A 21,901-nucleotide genomic window follows, 5' to 3' on the forward strand; every position below is an offset into this window, starting at 1 on the left:
TATAATTTGAATATACTACATACAAACTTGCTTCGCAAAAGATGCCTATCCTTTGTCTGCTCCCAGAACACAAACACACACTTCAAATACGACTGAGCTTTTTCATTGTTATATATCAGTAACATTTAAAGGGATAGTTCACCCTGAAAATTCATTAAACAAAAAAAAAAAAGAAAAAAAAAAAGAAAGAAACCACAACAACAACAATATCTTGTTTTACAATGTAAATGGTCAGTATATCTCAGATATTTTGGTCTCAGAAGCATTTGATGATAAATATTTGAATTCTTAAAGAGATTTCTGTCTTTTGTTGTTGAGACATTAGGTACGTTTGCATGCATCCATCAAAATGAATCCTGTCTGTTTTCTGATTTTGAAACTTCTGTTTATATGAACCTTAAACATAGCAATCTGATTTTCTTATTCATTTACAAGTGTATTACATGTATTCTGTACAAAACGTAAGCATGTATGTCCCAATCAGCACAGTCCGAACCAGAGAAAGTCACTGCAGTTATGTTATCGGTGCTGCTGTGAATATAATTATCTTGTCTGTCTTGATGCAAACAAGAAAGCTGACATGTATCTCAGAAGAGCATTATGGGACATATATAGTAAATAATCACATCTTCCACTGACCTGTTTGAGACGTGAGGCATAAATAAACACACGTTTGCACATTAGATGTAAATGTACTACATAACGTACGTATCACAGCACTGCACATGTGCACAGTGTTTTTGAATCCAATTTCAGTAATAATTGGATTCAAGAGTTTACCTTTTTAATATATTTCTGTTGATCGGTTATTTCAGGTTGACACCTACCCTTCTAATCAGATTGGAATTTCATTCAGATTGACTGCGGTGCGGTTTTTCAATCAGAAGCAAAAACCAGGAAACTTTACTTTAAACTGGTTTGATTTAGAGCCACAAAAGCCATAAATACGTCTGCTGTAGTCTGAGGGGTGGCGCACTGAGCTAGTCTCAGGTTGACGTCACAGTCTGGTACCTTTCTGAGGTCATTTTTATTCTTAGACATGAAATCATAAATCATTTAGCCATGGTCTTAGTGGCCATCCTCTGAAGGACGGAGTTGTGCAGAAACCAGAGGAGACATTCCCCCAAACATGTCACATAACCCTATCAGCCAAACGACATATCAGAAGTTTGTGAATGTCAGCCAGCTCAGGTACACAGCTGCTCTTAAACACATTAGTCTAGTCACCTGACAAACCGCATCCTAAGTTCCCCTTCTGTCACCCAGCAGGCATGAAAACATGTACTGTGTTTGGTGTCAAATCCAATTACGCATCTCTGCCGCATGCCTATAAAGCTGGAATGTTTTTCTTGCTTCGTGAACCACGGACGGTCCAGAGCGCCTCTGCAGCGATTGGTCAAAAGTGATCAGAAGGATGGAGTGAGATGCTTAGAAGGAGGGATTTGCATTGTTTAGGACAGCCCCTGTCCCAAGTCAGACATACCCCCTTTAATTGTTTTAGCGTGCTAGAGAGACAGAGTTTATTCTGGCAGGGAAGAGAGTGCAGCCTCACTCCTATGAAGTACGAACTAGTGTGGATGGAGCACAACATCTCTCTCCATCCCTCCCTCGCATATAACCGTTCACCGGCTCTGACTTTATTTTGTCCTCTGCACCTGGAGTGACTGACTGAGAGGAAAAGGAAGCAGCAGGTTCTTTAGCCTCGGAGGAAGAGAGCAAGGCTTTCTGAAACCAGTACTGACAGCCTGGACAAGACCCCCAGTAGACAGCCACCATGTGCGACTGTTTTCACCTGGCGTTTCCCAACTGGCATGCATCAGCCGCGGGTGGGCATCACTCTTTATTTTGCAATCTCTCTCTCTCTCTCTTTAGCTTTCCTTCTCTCTCTGTGTCGGTCTTACTCTGCATGCTCTGTGCTATTTTTATCTCCACACTCAGCACCTCTCATGCAGTTGGGCTGTGCATGTGTGTGTTAGTGGGACACTGGTGCTGAGCTTGTTGACAAGCATCACTGCATTTCTCTGCTGAGATGACGCTGCACTGTGGGTGATCTGGGTGTGTCTGCAGTAAAGGGGGCGTGGCTATCTGGCTGTGGGTGTGTCAACAGAGTTATGCAGTATTTTATCAACAGCATCTGCAGTGTGTTTGTTTACAGTGTTGAGAGTGCGATTTCGGAGCGTTTAGGCATTGTCGAATTTGGATAGTATTGTTTACAAGGATTTATGAAAGCTTAAGAGCTTATTTTTTGCAGATTTTTTTATATCTTCCCTAATATGTTTATTTTAATTAAGAGCTCATTTTTATTTCAATTTCTATGTTATGATCCATAACTTACTGATATATTTATCAAACTGTTAACAGAATTTTTAAATAAAATGTGCAAGGTGTAGGCTATACATAAGCCAAAGTGTCTCCCCAACAAAGTTAGTAAACCAACAAAAAAACAAACAAATAAAGCAAAATTATATAAAAAATATAATAATACATTTGTATATGTATTCATCTTATGTGCCTTCTTTGTCTAATGTTTTCTATCTTTGTTTGTTTCATTTTGTAACTTGTTGGTGCTCTTTTTGGCTTCATTAACAAAGGAATTTGAAATCCAATTAACCCACTAACCAAACAGCTCCAAGTCATTTGGTCACCTTGTCTCATTTAATTCAACTAGCAGCTTTATCTATAGGTTTTTTTTTTTTGACCTTCAGATGAACTTCAGCCTCTTTAGTTATACAAACAAACACTTGGAGTGGCCTAAATGAGTCAAGAGTTATATTTTAGACATCTTACAAAGCTGCAATGAGCAACCAATACATCTCACAATACAACGGCTGCATGACAGCTTAATTACTAGATATATAACCAAGAATGGCAGGATTGAATTAAATCAAATGTGTTTTTGTGCTCTGGTTTTATACAGACATGAACTTGCTATGCAGCTTTTCCATGACTAAATGTTTGTGAGATTGCATTAACACAATCTCTGCTAACTCTGCTAAATGATGTAATTATGATCATACTAAGATGAATGCTTTACAAGAATACCGTGTCAGTAGAATATACCTGAAAACTACATTATTCTAAACTGCTGTACATAAGTAAAGCACAGTAACCGTATATTTTGTCAAAATTGAGTTTTAAGCCAAATCAAGTCTATTCTATATCAAATGGGTTTGGCTCTGCTATGCTCACATTCTCAGAGTGTGAAAATTGATATAAGATCAATCATAATTCAAATCAAAAACTTTTCTCTTTAGTTGGTGACTCTGTGGTTTGGCTGTAGGGCAGTATAAACGCTGGTGGGCATGGCTCAAGGTCTTTGTGAAGGATGTGGACTTGTGAGACTTGGATAATGGCCAAAGTACACCAACTGAGCATGATGAGCAAGACGTGGATGAGAATGAATACTCTGAATTATTAGTTCATAGGTCAGCTGAAATATGCACAATGGAAAAAGAAGAGAAATAAAAACCTGTAAAAACTGTACATAACCTTATACAGAAAAAAAATAACTCTATATTGAACAAGACATTACAGTACAGGTAACTTTACAGAAAAAAGTTTAAAAATCATATTTATGGAGAAGCTCTAAAATATTAGTGCATCAGCAGGCCATAAAATACTTATTGATTTTACCCACTTAGTCCACTCTTAAAAATAGTTATAACTATTAGCATCTCACTAATGCCCTCCTGCTAATGAATAAATTATGAATTTGAGAGTATTTGCATTTTTCATGGTTTGGTTTCACGGAAGTTGAACATTACTGAAAAAATTAAGAACAGGTTTTGTGTATTGACATATCATACTGTATTTTTAACTGTGAGAATATTAAGCTATATTAAAAGTAAACAAACAAATAAATGGTAACACTTTACTGAAAGCCTTTAACACATTGTTAAAGTTTTCATAATGGATATTTGAAGTTTAGTTTGTCATGTTTTAATGCATTAAATGCATTATTCTACAGGTGTAAAAGTGAACAGATTAGTATTATAATGTATTATAACTTTGGTTATAATTATTCTTAAGATCATATAATGCATTTAAGGTGCATTACAATGCATAATAAATACATTAAAACTGCTCTTATAATGCATTATACATTAAGGCTTTAACTGTACTAAATAAATAAAATAAATACATATACCTACCTACCTACCTACCTACATAAATAAATAAATAAATAAACAAGTCATCATCTCTTTGGCACATACAGTAAACACATCGATTATTGCTGCTGATTGATTGGAAACATGAGGGAACTTGGTCCCATGTTCTTAATATGGAAGAAAATCCAATTCTGTTTTCAGTTTATTTTCCCTCTCCGGCTCTGAAATTCAATTATATTTTGAATACAAACAAGTCTTTCCCACTTGACTCTGAAAGAGGCTTGTGTATGATGTTATGAGTGCAGGCCAGAATTGATGTTCCTGCTCCCTGTATCTTGCTGAGCAGCTAATTAACCGTATTAGTGTGCTGAAGGAGCAGAGCTCTGGGCCTCGTATGGCCACAGGAGCAGAAAACAACCTCTAATGCCTGTAATCTTGGTCACGGGAGATGTGCTAACATACAGGAGATCAGCAGTTGGGAAATTCCAGGATTTTTACAGCTTATGTTGTAACATAATGAAATATGATATAACATACTACAGCATTCGCAATACTTATTTCAGTTAGAGAAGTGTGTTAAAGTTTGGACTTAATTAATTTAGCATTTTTAAAAAGATTAATCATTCATAGAATAAATATATAATACCAAATATGTAATAATGATACTGAATACTTCACCCAAAAATGAAAATCCATTATTAACTAACTGTTGTTAGTTTTCCTGTAAAACATAAAAGGAGAATTTTTGAAGAAACTTCATGCAGATCTTTTCTACATTTCAAAATGAACATCTATTTCAAGTTCAAAATAAACAAGTCCTTACCACTTATGTACTATAAAATGTGATTTCAGAGATTTTGATGACATATCTTAGTGAAACGTTTGCATACATAAGCATGAAGTCTTCACAAATTACATCAACAAAATGAAGTTCAGTTTTCTGATGATGTGTTAAATAAATCTAAAAATCTTACATTTTAAAAAGAGAGCTTTTGGTGACATATTTGGGCACACAAACATAACATCTTCACAAACAATGTCAATAAAATATGTGACCCTGGAGCACAAAACCAGTCTTAAGTCACTGGGGTACATTTGTAGCAATAGCCGAAAATACATTATATGGGTCAAAATTATAGATTTTTTTTTTATGCCAAAAATCATTAGTATATTAAATAAAGATCATGTTCCATTAATATATTTTGTAAATTTCCTAAAATAAATATATTAAAACGTAATTTTTGATTAGTAATATGCATTGCTAAGGATTTTATTTGGACAACTTTAAAGGCGATTTTATCAGTATTTAGATTTTTTTGCACCCTCAGATTCCAGATAATCAAATAGTTGTATAAATGTCAATTTTGAAAAAAAAAAATTACAATTAAGACTGGTTTTGTGGTCCAGGGACACATATAGTTCAGTTTGCTGATGACGTTATGTACAGCGGACTACATTTATGCCAGAAATGACCTTTTGTCCGCTTTGAATAGAGTTTTCTGGGGTCAGGAAAACTATGATTTGTCTACAGCTAGTCACAGCACTTGTGAGTGTCCACACCCCTGAACAATATTCTAAAGGCTCATTGTTCAAATCTGATGATGCAATTGTTTAATCAACAAGTCCACATCACCAAGAATAGATAATAAATGGACATGGACAACATATGCACAACCTTCATATTCATTTTTGCTTTGCAGAGAGCTTCAAGCATAAAATTATATATTATAAACAAAGCTAAATCCCAATGTTATAATATGCCTGACTCTGTCCACAGTGAGACACACATAGGCTATTTAACCCAATGTGCACTAGTTAGATTTAGTCATGATGATAACAACATTCATTAAATATAACAACATTTTGTGTAGTGCTTTATAACATAGCATCATAAAATTATAAAGAGAATCTGTGTGTGCATGTACTTTCTGTACTTTATAAGTAGTGTTAGAGGATTTCCTATGCTAGCACAAATTATATACTTTTTTACAGTATAGTCACATACGTAATCACTTTTAGACCAGTACCCTGTGAGCAAATATTTTATTAAGGAGTAACTAAGTTATCAGTTTACTAATACTGAATTTCTTACACTCATGTCTATCTCGGTTAAGGATCAATAATTGTGCCTAAAAATCAAATAGGCTTCTTTTTTTTTTTTTTTTTTTTTGTAATTCAGGTTTCTTTCTATTGTTGATCTGTTGCTTGCTAAATCAGTTGCATTGTAATTTTATAACAACTATGAAGCTAAATGATGATTATGTGGGTATAAAATGAATTTTTGGACTGGTATTTAAACACACAGTCAACCATGTGCACACACATACTGCACAAACATCATGTGATTGACAGCTTGCTTTGTATTGAGTAAACTGATCTATTCTTTAAAGCCTTCTTATTTATTTACTTTGGTGAAAACCACAATGAAAAAACTCGGAACTGCATGAGATTTAGTCTTCATTCTGCACTGATTTCCCACCGTACACTAATGCCATAACTATTTCCTTCAACTCAAAACTAAACTAAACAAACGCAGACAACATTCACTGGAGAACAGAGGGACATAAATAATCTCACAACAAAATCTTTGCCCTGATTCCTTTGCTTCAAAATATCAAGACCTCTCATTTATATTCATCTGTGAATGTGTGCAAGCAGTGTTACACATTCAGATGTTTGTTCTTCAGCACAGTAGCATTAGCAGGAGTTTGAACCGCAGCCTTGAAACAGGGTTGTGCCATACCTACAAAAAGGGCAGGGCCCTTCATCTTCTCCACTAAAACTAACAACTACCCACAAACTGTCCTGTCAATGCATGCTGTGCACTAGGTGAATTACTATCTGGAAAACAGTAAAACATGTATTTCTGCAAGTAAACCGCAGATCAGGTAAGTGCAAACCTGTAATTGTTAACCTTTAATGTTTACCTGGAGAGGAATTTTGCATCACTGTAATTACAAAGCAGCAGCATGATGTTTTGGATACAAAATTGCATAATACTGTTTTTAGTTTTAGATTAAATTTTCTCATAATTCTGTGATCTAGGCTATTTTCATATTGGCACATGGATTCTTTTTAGTGTTTGTACTTCAATATATTTCAGTAACATACTGAAATAAACAGCATGTTTTAAAAGCAATAAGTATATAAGCAATAGCAATAAGTATAATATATGCATATTATTTTTTGGAACCGTCAGTCATAAGCTAAAACTGATTTCACAACACCTACAGCAGAGCTCACATATTTAACATCACATTTTGTAATCCTAACAGAAATACACAAAGTATAAGAACCCAGGAATGATTGGTTTATTTTAAATAACTTATTAATGGTGGACAGTGGCCTTTCAAGAACATTTTATTCAGTAATTATTACATATACCAAGGAACAAACAGTCTCATTATACCTGACAGGGGTGAGGAGCCTGAAAGCAAAAAAAAAAAAGAAAAAAAAAGAAAGACAGTAAGGCCTGTTGTTTGGGCCCGTTACATTCACTGTGTTGGTTTTGGACAGATATTTTAAATCTTTATAGCAAGTGAAAAAATCATAAAAACATCTTAAGCCTGTTTAGCTACAATGGCAGCCAGAAAAGACACCTAGCTGAAACTTGTTGATCTGCACCACAACATATCAAACCTCAAAACCACAGCTTTGTCATTTTTCTCCTTGTTCTTTATATACTGTATGTTAAATCCAAAACCCTCAGTTAGAAACAGACTGTTACAATCACCCCTGATCTCTCCTATGAACATCAGGTTCCTTAAACCATTGTTTTTGCCAATATTATTGAGTGAAGAAACACAATATATGACCTTTTAAATTAACAGTTTCTATTGCGTTATTATTAAACATAGAATGGCTTTATAACCCAAGGTGCTGGGTTTGCACCCAGCAAAAGTTGTGCTAAACCCCTTTCAATCAATGCTTTACCCATGTTTGAAATCAGGGTTTTAAAAAGCCTAATTGTGGTTGACAAAACTTGCGTAATTTTGTTTTAAAAAAAATTTAAATAGAGGGTGTGTCATGTAACATGTCAATGCTGGCATCTGCATAATGACAGAATGATAGATGAATGGCATATTAATTTTTTACCAGAATACTATTGAGTCGGATTGTTCTTCAAAGTCTTTGACACCAACAAAACACATATGGGAAGAGTTTTCTCCTCCCTTTAACAAGTCTGTTTACTTTACTTCTTATCTTAACTGTGGATAATTCACATTCAGCACTGCTTTCCCCCAGCTGTCTATACATTGGTGCATTCACAAGTTTAGTGTCTGATCATGAGAAATTGAAGAAAAAAAAAAAGGTGTTGGTGTAATAATGTTCACATGCTATATGACATGCATACTGTACATAGATCTCCAGTGTGCTTCAATGCCCTTTAGACCTGATGCCTGGATAAGTGCTTGAAGGAAAGTGCAGGTTAATGGCCTGGGTGAGGGAGGCTTATGGAAAATGTTTATGTACCTAAATGATCCTTTAAGTGCATTCTGTTATGGGAAACTGGAAATGTATGCCTTTCTCAGAAGAAAGGAGGTCATGAAAGTATTATTGCTGCTGGTTTCATTTAAGTATTTCTATCTGTTGTATAATATTGTTAAAATTCTATTTAAAAAAACATGGAAGGAAATAATTTCTTTATGCCGTAATATTGAATATATATATATATTTAGAATAATACCACATCTGCAGATATTTATAACCATATTATTTACACTGTCTTTTTCGTTCTTATTGCTGGCAATGTAAACCGACCCATTAAGATCAATAGAGTGCCTCAATTTACAGGAAGCAACAGAAGCAGGTAGATTGTCTGGATCCTGTGGGCATATCTGCGAAGAAATATTGAAAACAGAAATTTTGCCTTAGACTCTGCCATTTTTGCAGATAAAAAAAAAAGTTTTGGTCTGGCAAAATACAGTAGATCACTCACTGACTCCCCAATCAGTACAAGCTATAAAACAGCAAATAAAGAAAGTATATATTACATACATGACTAACAGGCTCTACATTTAGGATGGATTCTTAAATTATGGTCATATGTACAGAAAACATAATGCACCTACATCGAATTCAAGTCCCGTGTGAGCTTTTCACTTAGCAGCCAGATGTAAAACCTATGTATGCACAAAGCTTGACCCTTAAGTGCTTATTCTGCTTTTTTCATCACAGCAGGAGAAGGACGCAGGCTGAAGGGACCAGAACAAGACACAGATGATGATTTAGTGAGTATTACTCAAGTAAAGCACGTTCAGCAAATATACAATATACACTTGTGTTAAACTGTCTCTCTGTTTTAAATTGGTTAATTGTTTAAATAATCTTTCACTTGTGTTTGATATAATAGGTATGTGAGGAGCCTGAAGTTTTAGAGGGGGAAAGACCTCGTCCTCAGGGTTCCTCTCCTGTTGAGGAATTCCCCACCACAGAGAAATATGCAAAACAGGTGAGCGCTACATTAGACTCTTAGCTTATTCATGTACAGTATAATAACCCTAATTCAGAATTGTATAATGCTGTATTTGATCATCAAACTATTATCTGTTTAATATATCATATGCTGTTTTGTCAGGCTGAAGGTGACTTCTATGATTCACCTGCCAAGAGTTCCAAAAAAAGCAAAAGGACTGGTTTCGGATCACTGTTTGACAAGCGTTCCTCTGCCAAGATGAATCAAACAGAGGTCAGACACACCTAAAGTTCTCTCTAGTGAAGAATACAGATGTTTAGGAATGTAAATATTGAGAAAACATGAATCAGTTTCTAAATTACTTGCATTCTGTTTCAGGATATGCAAAGTGATCAGTCAGAAATAATAGTGAAAACTGTGAAAGAAGTTTGTGCTGAGGGTTTGATTGTAAGTGGAGGAGAGGATGGCATCTTCATCAAGGAAGTAAAACCAGAGACGCCTGCCTCAAAGCATTTAAGTGTGAAAGAAGGTGAGATTTTTATTATAGCACATTATAGAATATTTCTGAATCTAGAATACAGCTAAATTTGTTTTTCTTCCATCTTTTCACTTGCATCCTCATTTGTGTTCTTCAATCTGGACTTTCAGGTGATCAAATACTTAGTGCTACAGTATATTTTGATAATGTGTCATATGAAGACGCCCTCCAGATTCTTGAGCATGCTCAGCCATATAAAGTGGCATTCTGTCTAAAACGCAAACCAACTCCAAGAACCCAGGAAGATTCTGAGACAATGAGGCCAGATACAACCATTGTAATTATAATACTGTTCATTATATTCTTGAATACAGCCAAGCTTCTTCAGAGGTTTCATTGACATTATATCTGCTTCATCAATGTTTGCAGGGCGAGGAGGCTGAGCAAGAAGAAGAAGGAAGAGGACCAGAGATGAGAGGTCGAAGAAAGACAAAAAAGCAACATGATCGCATCTCTTGGCCCAAATTCCCTACCTTTAGCAAAGGTCGCAGGGCGAATTTTAAAAGATCTCACAGCACATCAGAAGCAGAGGAACAGAGAAAATTAGAGATAAGTCCACCAACAAGTGACACAGAGTCTCCACTTAAGTCTCCATTAAAATCCCCAGATGGAAAAGACAAGAAAAAGATGCACAAAATGAAACTTAAGGAGCGGATGGCAGGCCGCAGGAGCAAATCTGTTGAAGAAACCCAAGAAAATGAAGAGGCGATTGCAACAGATGATATTGGGGGCTTGGACAACCAAATTATTATGAATATAGTGGAAGAACCAGTGCCAGTGACTAATGTGATAGAGAGTCCAAAAATATTGAATCAAGCTGACTCAGCTAAAACAAGAAATGAATATACATTCCCGACTTTACCAGCGACTGAATCACTGCATAAGGTTGAGCTCATCAGTGTGGACACCACATTGAAGACTACTGATATTACAGTTGCTCTTGGAGATGATGGAAAAGAAAGGAGAGAGAAATTGGAACTGAGGGTTAGCATTCCAGGAAAGGATACATATGAAATAGAAACAGAGAGCCAATTAAAATCCTCCACAAGTGGAATGAAAACTTTGGATCCATCAACATTTGACAATATTTTGGACAGTCCAAATGTAATAACACAAACTGAACCAGCTGGGCATCAAGTTGATTCAGATAGCAAACCAAGAGATAAAGAGATTTTACAAAAGACTCAAGAGTCAGGAATAGCGGACATGACCATACCTAAAGTTGATGTTTCTCTTGACATGCCAGAGGTAGGACCAATAAGCAAATCACCAAGAATTGGCAGCGACAAGGAAAAGAAAGAAAGAAACATTCTAGAAACAGAAAGTTATGGAATTCGAACCAGAGGACCACTGGCAGACATAGCCACATCAAAGAGCCATTTTTCAAATGCAGTAAACAGACTAGACTTTACATCAGACACTTTCACTTTTGAGATTCAAACAAGTGAGGATGTGTCCTCAAGAGACACAAAGAAACCAATCACTCCAACACCTGTTATATCCCAGCCAAAATCACATGCTCTGGATGTGGACAGAAGCAGGAAGAGTACAGGAGGTAGCACTGACATTGAATCAACTTTTAAACTGCCTAAAGTAGATGTCTCTGAATTCGACCATCAAGAATCAATAACTATAAAACAGAGAGAACCAACCAAAGTACCTCTCCTGAAACGAGAGGAAATTGAGATTCCTGGCATGGAGGACAAAGGATCAAAAGCCAAGGTTAAATCTCCTAGAATTAAAGAACAAAAAGTTGAGAAGATAATAAATATCTCAAAAGCAGAAAAAAAGCAATCTCGGGGTGAAGCAGAAGAGTTTAATGTTGAGGATGTTAAAGAAGCAGTATCAAAATTCCCTGCCTTCAAATTACCTGAGAGAGACATCACTGGAGTCCTTGTACAGAGAGAGATCACATTCATGGAAATGAAGACAGACAAGACTGGCATGACACCTAAAGGGTCCCCTTGTAAAATTCAGAGCATGAGCACTGAAATAAACATTAAGTTACCTGACACAATGGATAAGGAAAAGCAAAGACTTTCTCCTGTTGCTACAAAAGATAAAGCCTTCGTATTACCAAAAATTGAACAATTGCATCTTGATGAAACGGTTATAACTGAAAGCAGAACAGACCAATCAAAAATTAAACGTGTAGACCACCAACCCAAACCTGGCAAAAAGACAGCAAAGGATGATAAGATAAGTACATCACCAGATGTAAAATTCAAACTTCCAAAGCGTGAAGATATTGAAATACCAGGAATGGAAGCCATTGAACAATCAGTTCCACCACAAAAAATCATAATAACTAAAGACAAAGACACTCAAGACAAGGCTGTGAAAGACTATACTGACATCAAAGCTGACAAAAATGTGCATGAAAAGAAATCAAAGAAATCAAAGGTATCAATGCCAAGTTTTGGAATCATGACACCTGACATTCGCTTCCCAGGTATTGCGATTGAATTACCAATAAAGGCCACGTCATCTAAAACTGATAGTGGTGCAATCAAGGAGATGAAAATGGAAGCAAAAAAATCTCTTGAAGAAGACATCAAAAAATCTTCTGAAGAAGCAACATTTGATGAAACTAAAAAAGCACATGATATAGAGTGTGATCAAATGCTCCATCATGATGTTTGCACTGCTATTGTTAAGGAAACCTCAGAACAAGATGTTGAAGGAGAACTGAAGGCTGAAATCAAAAGCAAAGACACAGATTCCTCCCCACAAAAAAAGAAACTGTCTAAATTAAAAATGCCCAAAATTGGAGGGAAATCTATGAAAGGAACAGCTGAAGTCACTACAAAAGAGGATGTTACAGTGCAAGAAAGTGACATAACAGAGGTTGTATTAGATTCTGAGAAGAGAACATCTGAGACTGATCCAGAAACAGACAAAAATTGGAGTAAATTAAAAATGCCAACCATAGATGTTTCTGTTCCAAAAATAAAAATCCCTAAGGCAGAGGGAAAATCAAAGCAGGAGGAAACTGGGTTCTCAAAGCCTCAGGCTGTTGAAACTTTTGAGGATGATCAAGAGGAAAGTGGATTTAAACTGATCAAGTTTGGTATTTCAATGCCAAAAGAGAAGACAGAAGAAGGTGGTATGTTACCAGATGCTTCTGAAAAAAACATCAAGGTTAGCAGAAAAAGTGAAGTGGAGCAACCTGAACTCCCAAAAGCTGAAATAAAAGAAGCAGAGTCTAAAATGAAGAAACGAAAAATATCATTTCCCAAATTTGGATTTTCTAAATCAGATACTAAAGTATCTGATGCTGACATAACTCTACCAGCCACACAGGGCTCTTTACATGATGCTGATGGGACAGAAATAGATGTTGAAAGCAAGACCACAGATGTAGAGGCTGAGTTCAAGGATTCAACAGATTCTCCCACAAAATTTAAACTTCCCACACTTAAACTTCCCAAATTTGGAGTCTCATTTCCCAAGTCAACTGATGTTGGGGCCGATATTCAAATGCCTGATGTCAGAACAGAGGTGACTACAATGGATGTTAAATTGCCAGAAACGAAACTATCTGTAGAATCAACAGCACTATCTGACAAGAAGGGCCCGGAAATGACTCTCAGTGTATCCAAACCTGAAGTTGACTTGTCTCTGCCTGAGGGTAAGATAGAAATCAAAGGTTTTCAGAAAAAAGAAATAAAATCATCTGAAGAAATTCCATTTTCTAAACCAGATATTGATGGAAGTCTGACTGACCATGACGCTGGAGAAATTACAGCCACTTCGTTTTCAAAACAAGACATCAAAGCTGCAGGTGTTGATATCAGTCTTCCACAGGTTGATTTATCTATTCCAGAAGGTTCCGTGGAAACAAGAGAGCCTGGTGTGAATTTCACAATTTCAAAGGATGAGGCTGAACATAAAGATCTAACAAGTGGTAGTACACCAGTAAAGTTTAAACTTCCCTCTCTCAGCTTAACAAAGTTTGGTGGAAAATCATCTAAGGTAGTAAAAGACATGCCAGTTGTAGATATAGATATTGAAGAACCTGATGTAAGCCTTCCAGAAAAACAGATAAGCTTGAAACTCAAAGATGATGCACCATCAGGTGATGTCAAGGATTTATTTGAGACTACAGAAGGTCAGTTTGATAGTGTAGATGTTAAGGTTAAAGAACCAAAGCTCAAAGAACAAGAGGTTACCGTTACACTGCCTAAATTTGGCATTAACCTTCCAAATGTTGAAGCCCACAAGTCAGCTGACAGTACAAACAAAGAAGAATCAATGATAGACCCCAAAGAATCAAATACAGAATCTGTCCCAGCTGAGAAAGATCCAAGATCTCCAACCAAATTTAAACTTCCTACAATTAAATTCCCAAAATTTGGGGTCTCATTTCCAAAATCAGCAGATGCAATCTCTGACAGTCAAATGCCTGAAGTCACCAAAGATGAACCTACTATGGAAATTAAAGTGCCAGAAACTGAACTATCTGCAGAACTGCCATCATTACCTGAAATGAAAACCCCACATATTATTCTCAGTATTTCCAAACCTGAAGTTGATGTATCTACCCCAGAGGCAGACAAGGCCATTGATACACACTCTGAAAAGGTATTGTCTCCAGTTCATACATTTTCTAAACCAGAGGTTAAGATAAGCCTTGTTGGCCATGGTCTTGATCAAGAGACAGCTATAGAAGATTTGAAAGTGCAAGCCAAAAAACCTGAGGTGGAAGTCAAACTTCCTTCAGGTTCAGTAGATGAAGTCATCCTGGAGGCTAAAGAAATGGAGAGTGAATTCAAACTTAAGAAACGTAAAATATATTTTCCGAAATTTGGCTTTTCCAAATCTGACACTAAGATCCCTGATGTTGACACCAGTCTTCAAAAAGAAGGAATATCTGTGCCTGACACTGAGATCAAAGAGACTGAAGTGACACTTCCAGCTCCAGAGGTTGAAGTCCAGTTAAAAAACAAAAGTACTTCTGGTTCTCCATCTAAATTCAAGCTTCCAACAATTTCTCTCCCTAAATTTGATATTTCCATTTCAAAGACTGGGGAAGAATCTACTACAAAAGCTGAGGATGATGCAGAGTCAGAAATAAAGGCAGCATCAGCAGTTGCATCACAAGATAAAGATGCAGGAATTCAAGATACAGAACCATCTAAATCAGCTTTCGAAACCCTACCAGTGGATGCTGAAATAAAAACAAAAGACACTGATCCTGGTAGTCAAGGGAGTAGATTTATGATGCCTAAATTTGAATTTTCATTTCCAAGGCTGAAGGGACCAGAATTTAAAAAGGGTGCATCAAGAACAGATGTGGAAAAACCAGAGGTTTCACTGAAACATGACAAGGAGAGTGCTGAGGGAACAGCAAACATGCCTGGGGCATCTGTGGAAATGGAGGTAACGATGAAAATGCCAAGCTCAGAGCATGAATTTTCTGAACAAGACATTAAAGCTCCAGAGTTTAAGGTTGAGAGGGGAGATACATCTATGGCAGTTGGTGAAGTGGATGTGAATCTTGAGTCTGACTTGAAAATTCAAACAGAGATGTTAAAAGATGATTCAGCCACAGGAAGGTCGCAGATCAAGTTCAAACTTCCTACTTTCAGACTACCCAAATTTGGAAGTTCATCTTCCAAAGTAAAAGCTGAAATAATGGATTTGAGGGGTGAGGAAATTACTTTGGAGACTGAAGATCCATCAGACATAAAAATTGACTATAATGTGCCTGGTCAAGAGTTGAAGAAACCCTCAATCACTGTTGATCAGCCAAAGGTAGATATTGGAGATCAATGCACCCTGTCACTTACAGAGGCCAAAACATCAAAGGCAGAAGGCTATATTTCCTTACCAGAGGCAAAACTTGGGGAACCATCAGCTAAAACAGAAGCCACACTAGAAAGCAAATTTGATCAAGAAATTGATTTAAAAGACACAAGTCTGAAAATGAGAAGACCAGGCTTTTCACTTCCTAAATTTGGATTTTCTAAACCAGATATTAAGGCCCCAGAGATTGATGTCAGACTTGCACAAGTTGATACCTCTAAACCAGAAGGTGATGTGAAAATAAAAGAACAAAGCATGAATATCTCAGTGTCAAATGTTGAGGATAATCAAAAAGAAACAACAACTCTTGGTGCCACAGCAAAATTTCAGCTCCCCTCAATCAACATTCCAAAGATTGGAGGACAAGCTACGATGGAAGAGAAATCTATGCCAGTTGTAGATACAGGTGTCAAAGGACCCGAAGTGAGTGGTCCAGATACACAAATAAAAATATCAGGTGAAGTCCCATCAGTAGATATAAAGGGACCTCATCTAGACACAGAGGGTCAAACTGTAAGTGTGGACTTGAATGTTGATGATACTGAACTTGGAGGACAGGGGGGAAAGTTTAAGATGCCAAAGTTCGGTATTGGCCTTCCTAGAGTAAAAGGGTTTGATTTAAGTACATCAACGTTAGATGATACAACTGAAGTACAACAAATTGATGTCAAAAAACCTGAGATAACAACTGACGGGATGGTTCACCCACCAGAACAAGATTCTAAAGGTCTAGATGTGCAGATGAAGACTTCAGCTGAATTTGGGTTTTCAAAACCAAAATTAAAAGCCCCTGAAGTTGATGTAAGTATTCAAAAAACTGGTATTCCCATACCCGAAGGCAGTATGGACCTAGAAGAAACAAATGTGGATATTAAAGTGTCAAAAATGGAGTCTGACCAAAAAGGTTCAACAATTTTTGGATCCCCAACAAAGTTTAAACTCCCGTCTATAAGCCTCCCGAAATTTGGTGTTAAATCACCAAAAGTAGCATCAGGAATTAATGCGACAGATCCAGAATTAGAAGGAACAAACTTAAAAACTGATTTTTCTAAACCTGATGTGAAATTAGAAGTACAGCCACCCAATACTGAAGCTAAAGTTGAAGGGAGTGCAGACATGCCTGAGGTTGACTCCAAAGGACTCCAAGTAAAAGTGAAGAGACCAAGCTTTTCATTTCCCAAGTTTGGGTTTTCTAAACCAGACACTTCAACTCCAGAGGTTAATGTCAGTGCACCAAAGGCTGAAGTGTCCATACAAGAGGTCAATGTACCTGTAAAAGTACAAACAGCAGAAGTCACACTTTCTGGAGGAGAGGCTGAACAAAAAGATCTAACGATTGTTAGTTCCCCAACCAAATTTAAACTGCCAGAAATGAACTTGCCAAAATTTGGAGTCAAAACTTCAAAAGGTACAGTAAGTTTACCATCAGCAGATAAGGACATCAAGGTGTCAGGTCAAATACCAAAAATTGACTTAGATGTAAAAGAAATAGAGACCGATATACATGCCACAATAAGAGAAACTGATGTTCATCTGGCGGAAGGAAAAATAATACTACCCCAACCTAATGTTGACATTCAAGACATATCCATTGAAGGCAAAGCAGATATGCGTGAAGTTGACTTGAAAGGGCTTGATGTGAAACTGAAGAAGCCAAGCTTTTCATTTCCAAAATTTGGTTTTTCAAAGCCAGATATTAAGGGGCAAGATGTTGATGCCAGTCAACCAAAGGTAGATATGTCTATGCAAGAGGGCAACATACCTATTAAAGACCTAGATGCAGAAATCACCATTACAGATGAAGTGAAACAAGGAGATACAACAAAATTTAAGTTGCCCTCAATCAACCTTCCAAAGTTTGGACTCAAACATCCAAAAGCTACAGCTGATATTCCAGCAGTTGAAGTAGATATCAAAGAACCTGAAATCAGTCTCCCAGAAAAAGTAGAGTTACAATCCACTGACACAGAAACAAACATAGACATTAAAGGGCCATCGGTTGATGTGGACATTAAGGTTAAAGAAATTGATGCTGATGGGATGGGAAGTAAGTTCAAGCTGCCAAAATTTGGAATTGGCATGCCAAAAGTAAAGGGGATAGAGATGGAGGGAAAAGAAATAAATGTAGAGACTGACCTGCTATGTGAAGAAAAGGTAAATGTACAACAGCCAAGTGTTGAAATTCAAAATGTGTCCATTGAGGGGATAACAGATAAAGTTGAAGTTGATTCCAAAGGGCTGAAAGTGAAACTTCCCAAATTGGGATTTTCAAAACCAGATCTTAAGGCTCCTGAAATTGATGTGAGTCTATCCAAAGCTGACATGGGCACATCAGTGGGAAATGTTGATGTTTCAGTGCAATCTGCAGACATTAAATTACCAGAACAAGAACCTGATTTAAAGGGGGAAACTTTTGGCTCTCCAACAAGATTTAAACTTCCAACAATCAATTTCCCAAAATTTGGAACCAAAGCATCAAAGGACACAGCATATATACCTATGGCACATGTGGACATCAAAGTTCCTGAAGTAAGCGTTCCTGATAAGAAGTTTGACATGTCAGGAGAAGTGTTAAGTGTTGAAATGAAAGGGCCAACAGTTGAAGGTCCATCCATTGAGATAAACATTAAGGGAGATAATAAAGAGCAACAAGATGGCAAATTTAAGCCTCCAAAATTTGGGATTGCTCTTCCAACAATTAAAGGTCCAGATGGTGACCAAGGGCTTAAGAAAGCTCTGACCGAAACAGAAGTGAAAATGTCAGGGGATATACTATCTATAGACAAGAAAGAGCTAAAATTACCCAAAGGATCAGTGGAAGTGGATGTAGAGACTAAAGGTGCTGAACTTGATGTAGAAGAAAGTAAAATCAAACTACCACAGTTTGGAATTTCTCTACAAGCATTGAAAAGTCCAGAAATTGACATAAATGTTTCAAAAGCAGAGGTTTCTCAAACTGATGTTAAAGAATCTGTTACAGTAAAAGGTGTTGTGGTTGAGGAGCCAGCAGATTTAACTGATATGAGTTCTATGGGACTTAGTGTAAAAATGAAAAAACCAAGCTTTGGATTTCCAAAAATTGGATTTTCAAAATCAGATGGCAAGGCCCAAGATATTCAAGCCAGTGAAATGGCAGCAGATACATCCTTGCCAGAGGGCACTAGAGAAATGGGAGAAAGTGAGACAGAGGGCAATACTGAAATAACAAGTCCACAATTTGGCTCTCCAACAAAATTCAAACTCCCAACAATAAAGTTACCCAAATTTGGAGTTTCCACTCCAAAGGTCCCTAGTGCTGCAGCAAAGGCTGATTCTGAAACTAAGGAAATTAAAGTTAGTTCTGTGGATTATGAGATAGAGACATCAAAGGTGGATCTATCAGGTGACATCAAAGGCAAAACTGCAGAGATTGAAACCCCATCTATTGATATTAATATAAAAGAAAAAGAACTTAATCAAGAGGGACAGGAAATTCAATTTAAACTTCCAAAATTTGGGATATCATTACCCAAAGTAAAAGGTCCTGAGGTGATGTTGACTGCAAAAGAGGTAAAGACAGGAACGCCTGAAATTGGGATCCCTGAACCAGAAATCCCAAAAGTAGACATGGCTTTAGAGGGAAGTTCCAGCCTTGAAAAAAAAGAGGTAGAGACAGAGTTGAAAGATGATACAATTGTTTCAGGTTCTCCAAGTAAATTCAAATTGCCTACTTTTAAAATGCCAAAATTTGGAACTTCGGCTCAAAAAACATCTGATGCAAAAGTAAAAGTTGCAGAAGTAGATGTACCAGACACTGACCTAAATACTGAAGACAAGCCTGTACAAGTGTCTAAAGAAACAAAACGAGAGGGTGAAATGAAAGAAACCACTGAACAGCCTACAGAGGCTGCTACTAAAAAACTGGATGGGGACAAAGGCTCCCCAAGTAAATTCAAGCTTCCTACTATAAAAATGCCAAAGATCAGCATTTCAAGAACAAAATCTCAGGAAGGAGAAGATGACACAACCACAAAATTGAGTGCTCCAGATGCTAAAATAGAACCCAAAGATGATACTCAAGGGGCTGGAAAATCACCCAAATTTACAATGCCTACACTTGAGGATGTTCTCAGGGGCTTTGAAGTTGAATTTAATGTTCCAACAATAGAGGAAACGGAAGCACAAAAGGATAAACCATCTGTTTATCAAGATCAGGAGGCTGGGGCAAAGGTTGAGGAAGCAGCAAAACATAAGGACAAAGGACCTCAGGAGAAATCAAAGTTTAAATTTAAATTTCCAAAATTAGGATTCAGCCAGTCTTCAGATGAAAGTGATAAGTTGGTTGACGCTAAGATTGAAGAAAGTGAAAAGCATCTGGAGGCTTCAGCAGATCAGAAAGCAACTGTTAGCAAAGAACAAGCTAAAACTGAGAAAGGGAGCTGGTTCAAGTTCTCATTTTCTTCTCCAACCAAAACGTCAAAAACAGATGAGAAAGAAATAATCCAACCACCTGAAGAGGCTGAGAAGCTTGATGATGTTGAGAAAGAATCAATCAAGGCACACGAGGAACCTGAGAAGATTTCACTCAGTGAGGCTATGGAGGAAAACCTCAGCCTGACACTGTCACTGAAGTCATCCGAAGCTTTTGCAGATATCAGTTCTACAGTAACCACTGAGCAGATTGGTCTGTCACAGACCTCACCTACAAAAGTTAAAGTGAAATATGCTGAACCCACTGCCACCATTGGGCTCAATGATTTACAAAATGATGTCGTGACTTCCACAGCCAGATGTGAACTGATATCAATGGAGCCTCACCAGCCAGAGAAAGTCAACATCCCTTTCTCATCGGATATGTCCTCAGCCTCAGTGGACACTCTGAAACAAATGTCAGGGGAAATTCACATCATCACATCGAACATACAAGCTATACCAGAAACACAGCAAGCCTCAATCTTTACTAATTTAGACGTGCATGGAATTCACACCTCGCCTTTCCAAGTAACACTAGGCTCAGACTCAGTGTTGACAGTGGAGGAAACCAGAGTGCAAAGTGGGACGTGCACATTGGTGGAAAGGCATGTTATGAAAGAAACTTTACATGATGAAAAAGAGAAAATACTTGTGACACAGAGAACACGTGTATTTGAAGGAGACTCTGCAGAACCCATTACTGATGAGACGGCTTCCTCAATTCGTAGACTAAAAGATACGGTACACATTGAGAAAATGAGGTTTTTTGACAGTGCAGCAACAACTGAAGAAGTCACAATAGTGAGCTCTGAAACATCTCTAAGACATATGGATTCCTCTACTGATGAGAATGGGAAATGAACATGAGAGCTTGCTGATTTAATTTTATGCTTTTGAATGTATGTGTCAGTGTTCTCTTAGATAATCATATAAACCAGCTGAATTGTAATGCTATTAAGCAAAAGAGCGCTGACAATTATGAACATATCACAAAGTATTGTTTGGCTAACAGAGATTTTAAGCTTAAAAGACTTTTAAAAATCTATACCCACTGGAAAAAAAAATATGTATGTACATGGAATAATAGTTGTGTGGGTTGTCAGTGTGCTTCATTGTAAAACAGATATCTTGGGAATATTGTTTATAGTACAAACTTGGTAATCAAGCAAACATCATTAAACGGATATATTCACAAATAAAATTATAAAACTGATGCGGCTATTAAAGACTGTTGACTGTATCACATATTGAGGCAATTGTTTCTTTAAGGTTATTTATTTTGTGAAAACTATATAATCGCATATAAAATCTGTTTCTGCAGCCTTGAGAGAGAGAGAAAAAAAGAAAATATTATGTAAATATGTTTTAATCACCCAAAAGCATTTGCACCTATGGTATGATTGAATCAATGGACTTGCAAAACACACAATGCATATTTTAAAATACAAATAATTTTCTTAATAAGCAATGACTTTTCTTTTAACATATATAGTCAAAGTAATCAAATGAATGTTGTAAGAGAAACACTTTAACTGGTTGCTGCACAATAAATAAAAAGCGGAATAACGCTCCATGTCT

At 36.9% G+C, this 21,901-nt stretch overlaps 1 protein-coding gene across 2 annotated transcripts; it reads left to right on the forward strand.

The window, feature by feature from the left end:
• The first annotated feature begins 1,439 nt into the window (after window positions 1–1,439).
• Window positions 1,440–21,894, forward strand: LOC109104285 (protein AHNAK2). 2 transcript variants are annotated; one of them, XM_042736437.1, is made up of 7 exons: window positions 1,440–1,826; window positions 9,288–9,340; window positions 9,463–9,561; window positions 9,688–9,798; window positions 9,904–10,054; window positions 10,174–10,340; window positions 10,433–21,894. In XM_042736437.1, exons 1-7 carry the CDS (start codon window positions 1,775–1,777, stop codon window positions 21,182–21,184), a joined length of 11,385 nt encoding a protein of 3,794 aa, XP_042592371.1. In that variant the 5' UTR covers window positions 1,440–1,774; the 3' UTR covers window positions 21,185–21,894. The 2 variants fall into 2 exon arrangements, with proteins under 2 accessions (XP_042592371.1, XP_042592372.1); XM_042736438.1 differs by having other exon boundaries at window positions 9,291–9,340.
• Window positions 21,895–21,901: the final 7 nt, after the last annotated feature.

Source organism: Cyprinus carpio, chromosome B13 (assembly GCF_018340385.1).
Source record: "Cyprinus carpio isolate SPL01 chromosome B13, ASM1834038v1, whole genome shotgun sequence".
NCBI lineage: Eukaryota > Metazoa > Chordata > Actinopteri > Cypriniformes > Cyprinidae > Cyprinus > Cyprinus carpio.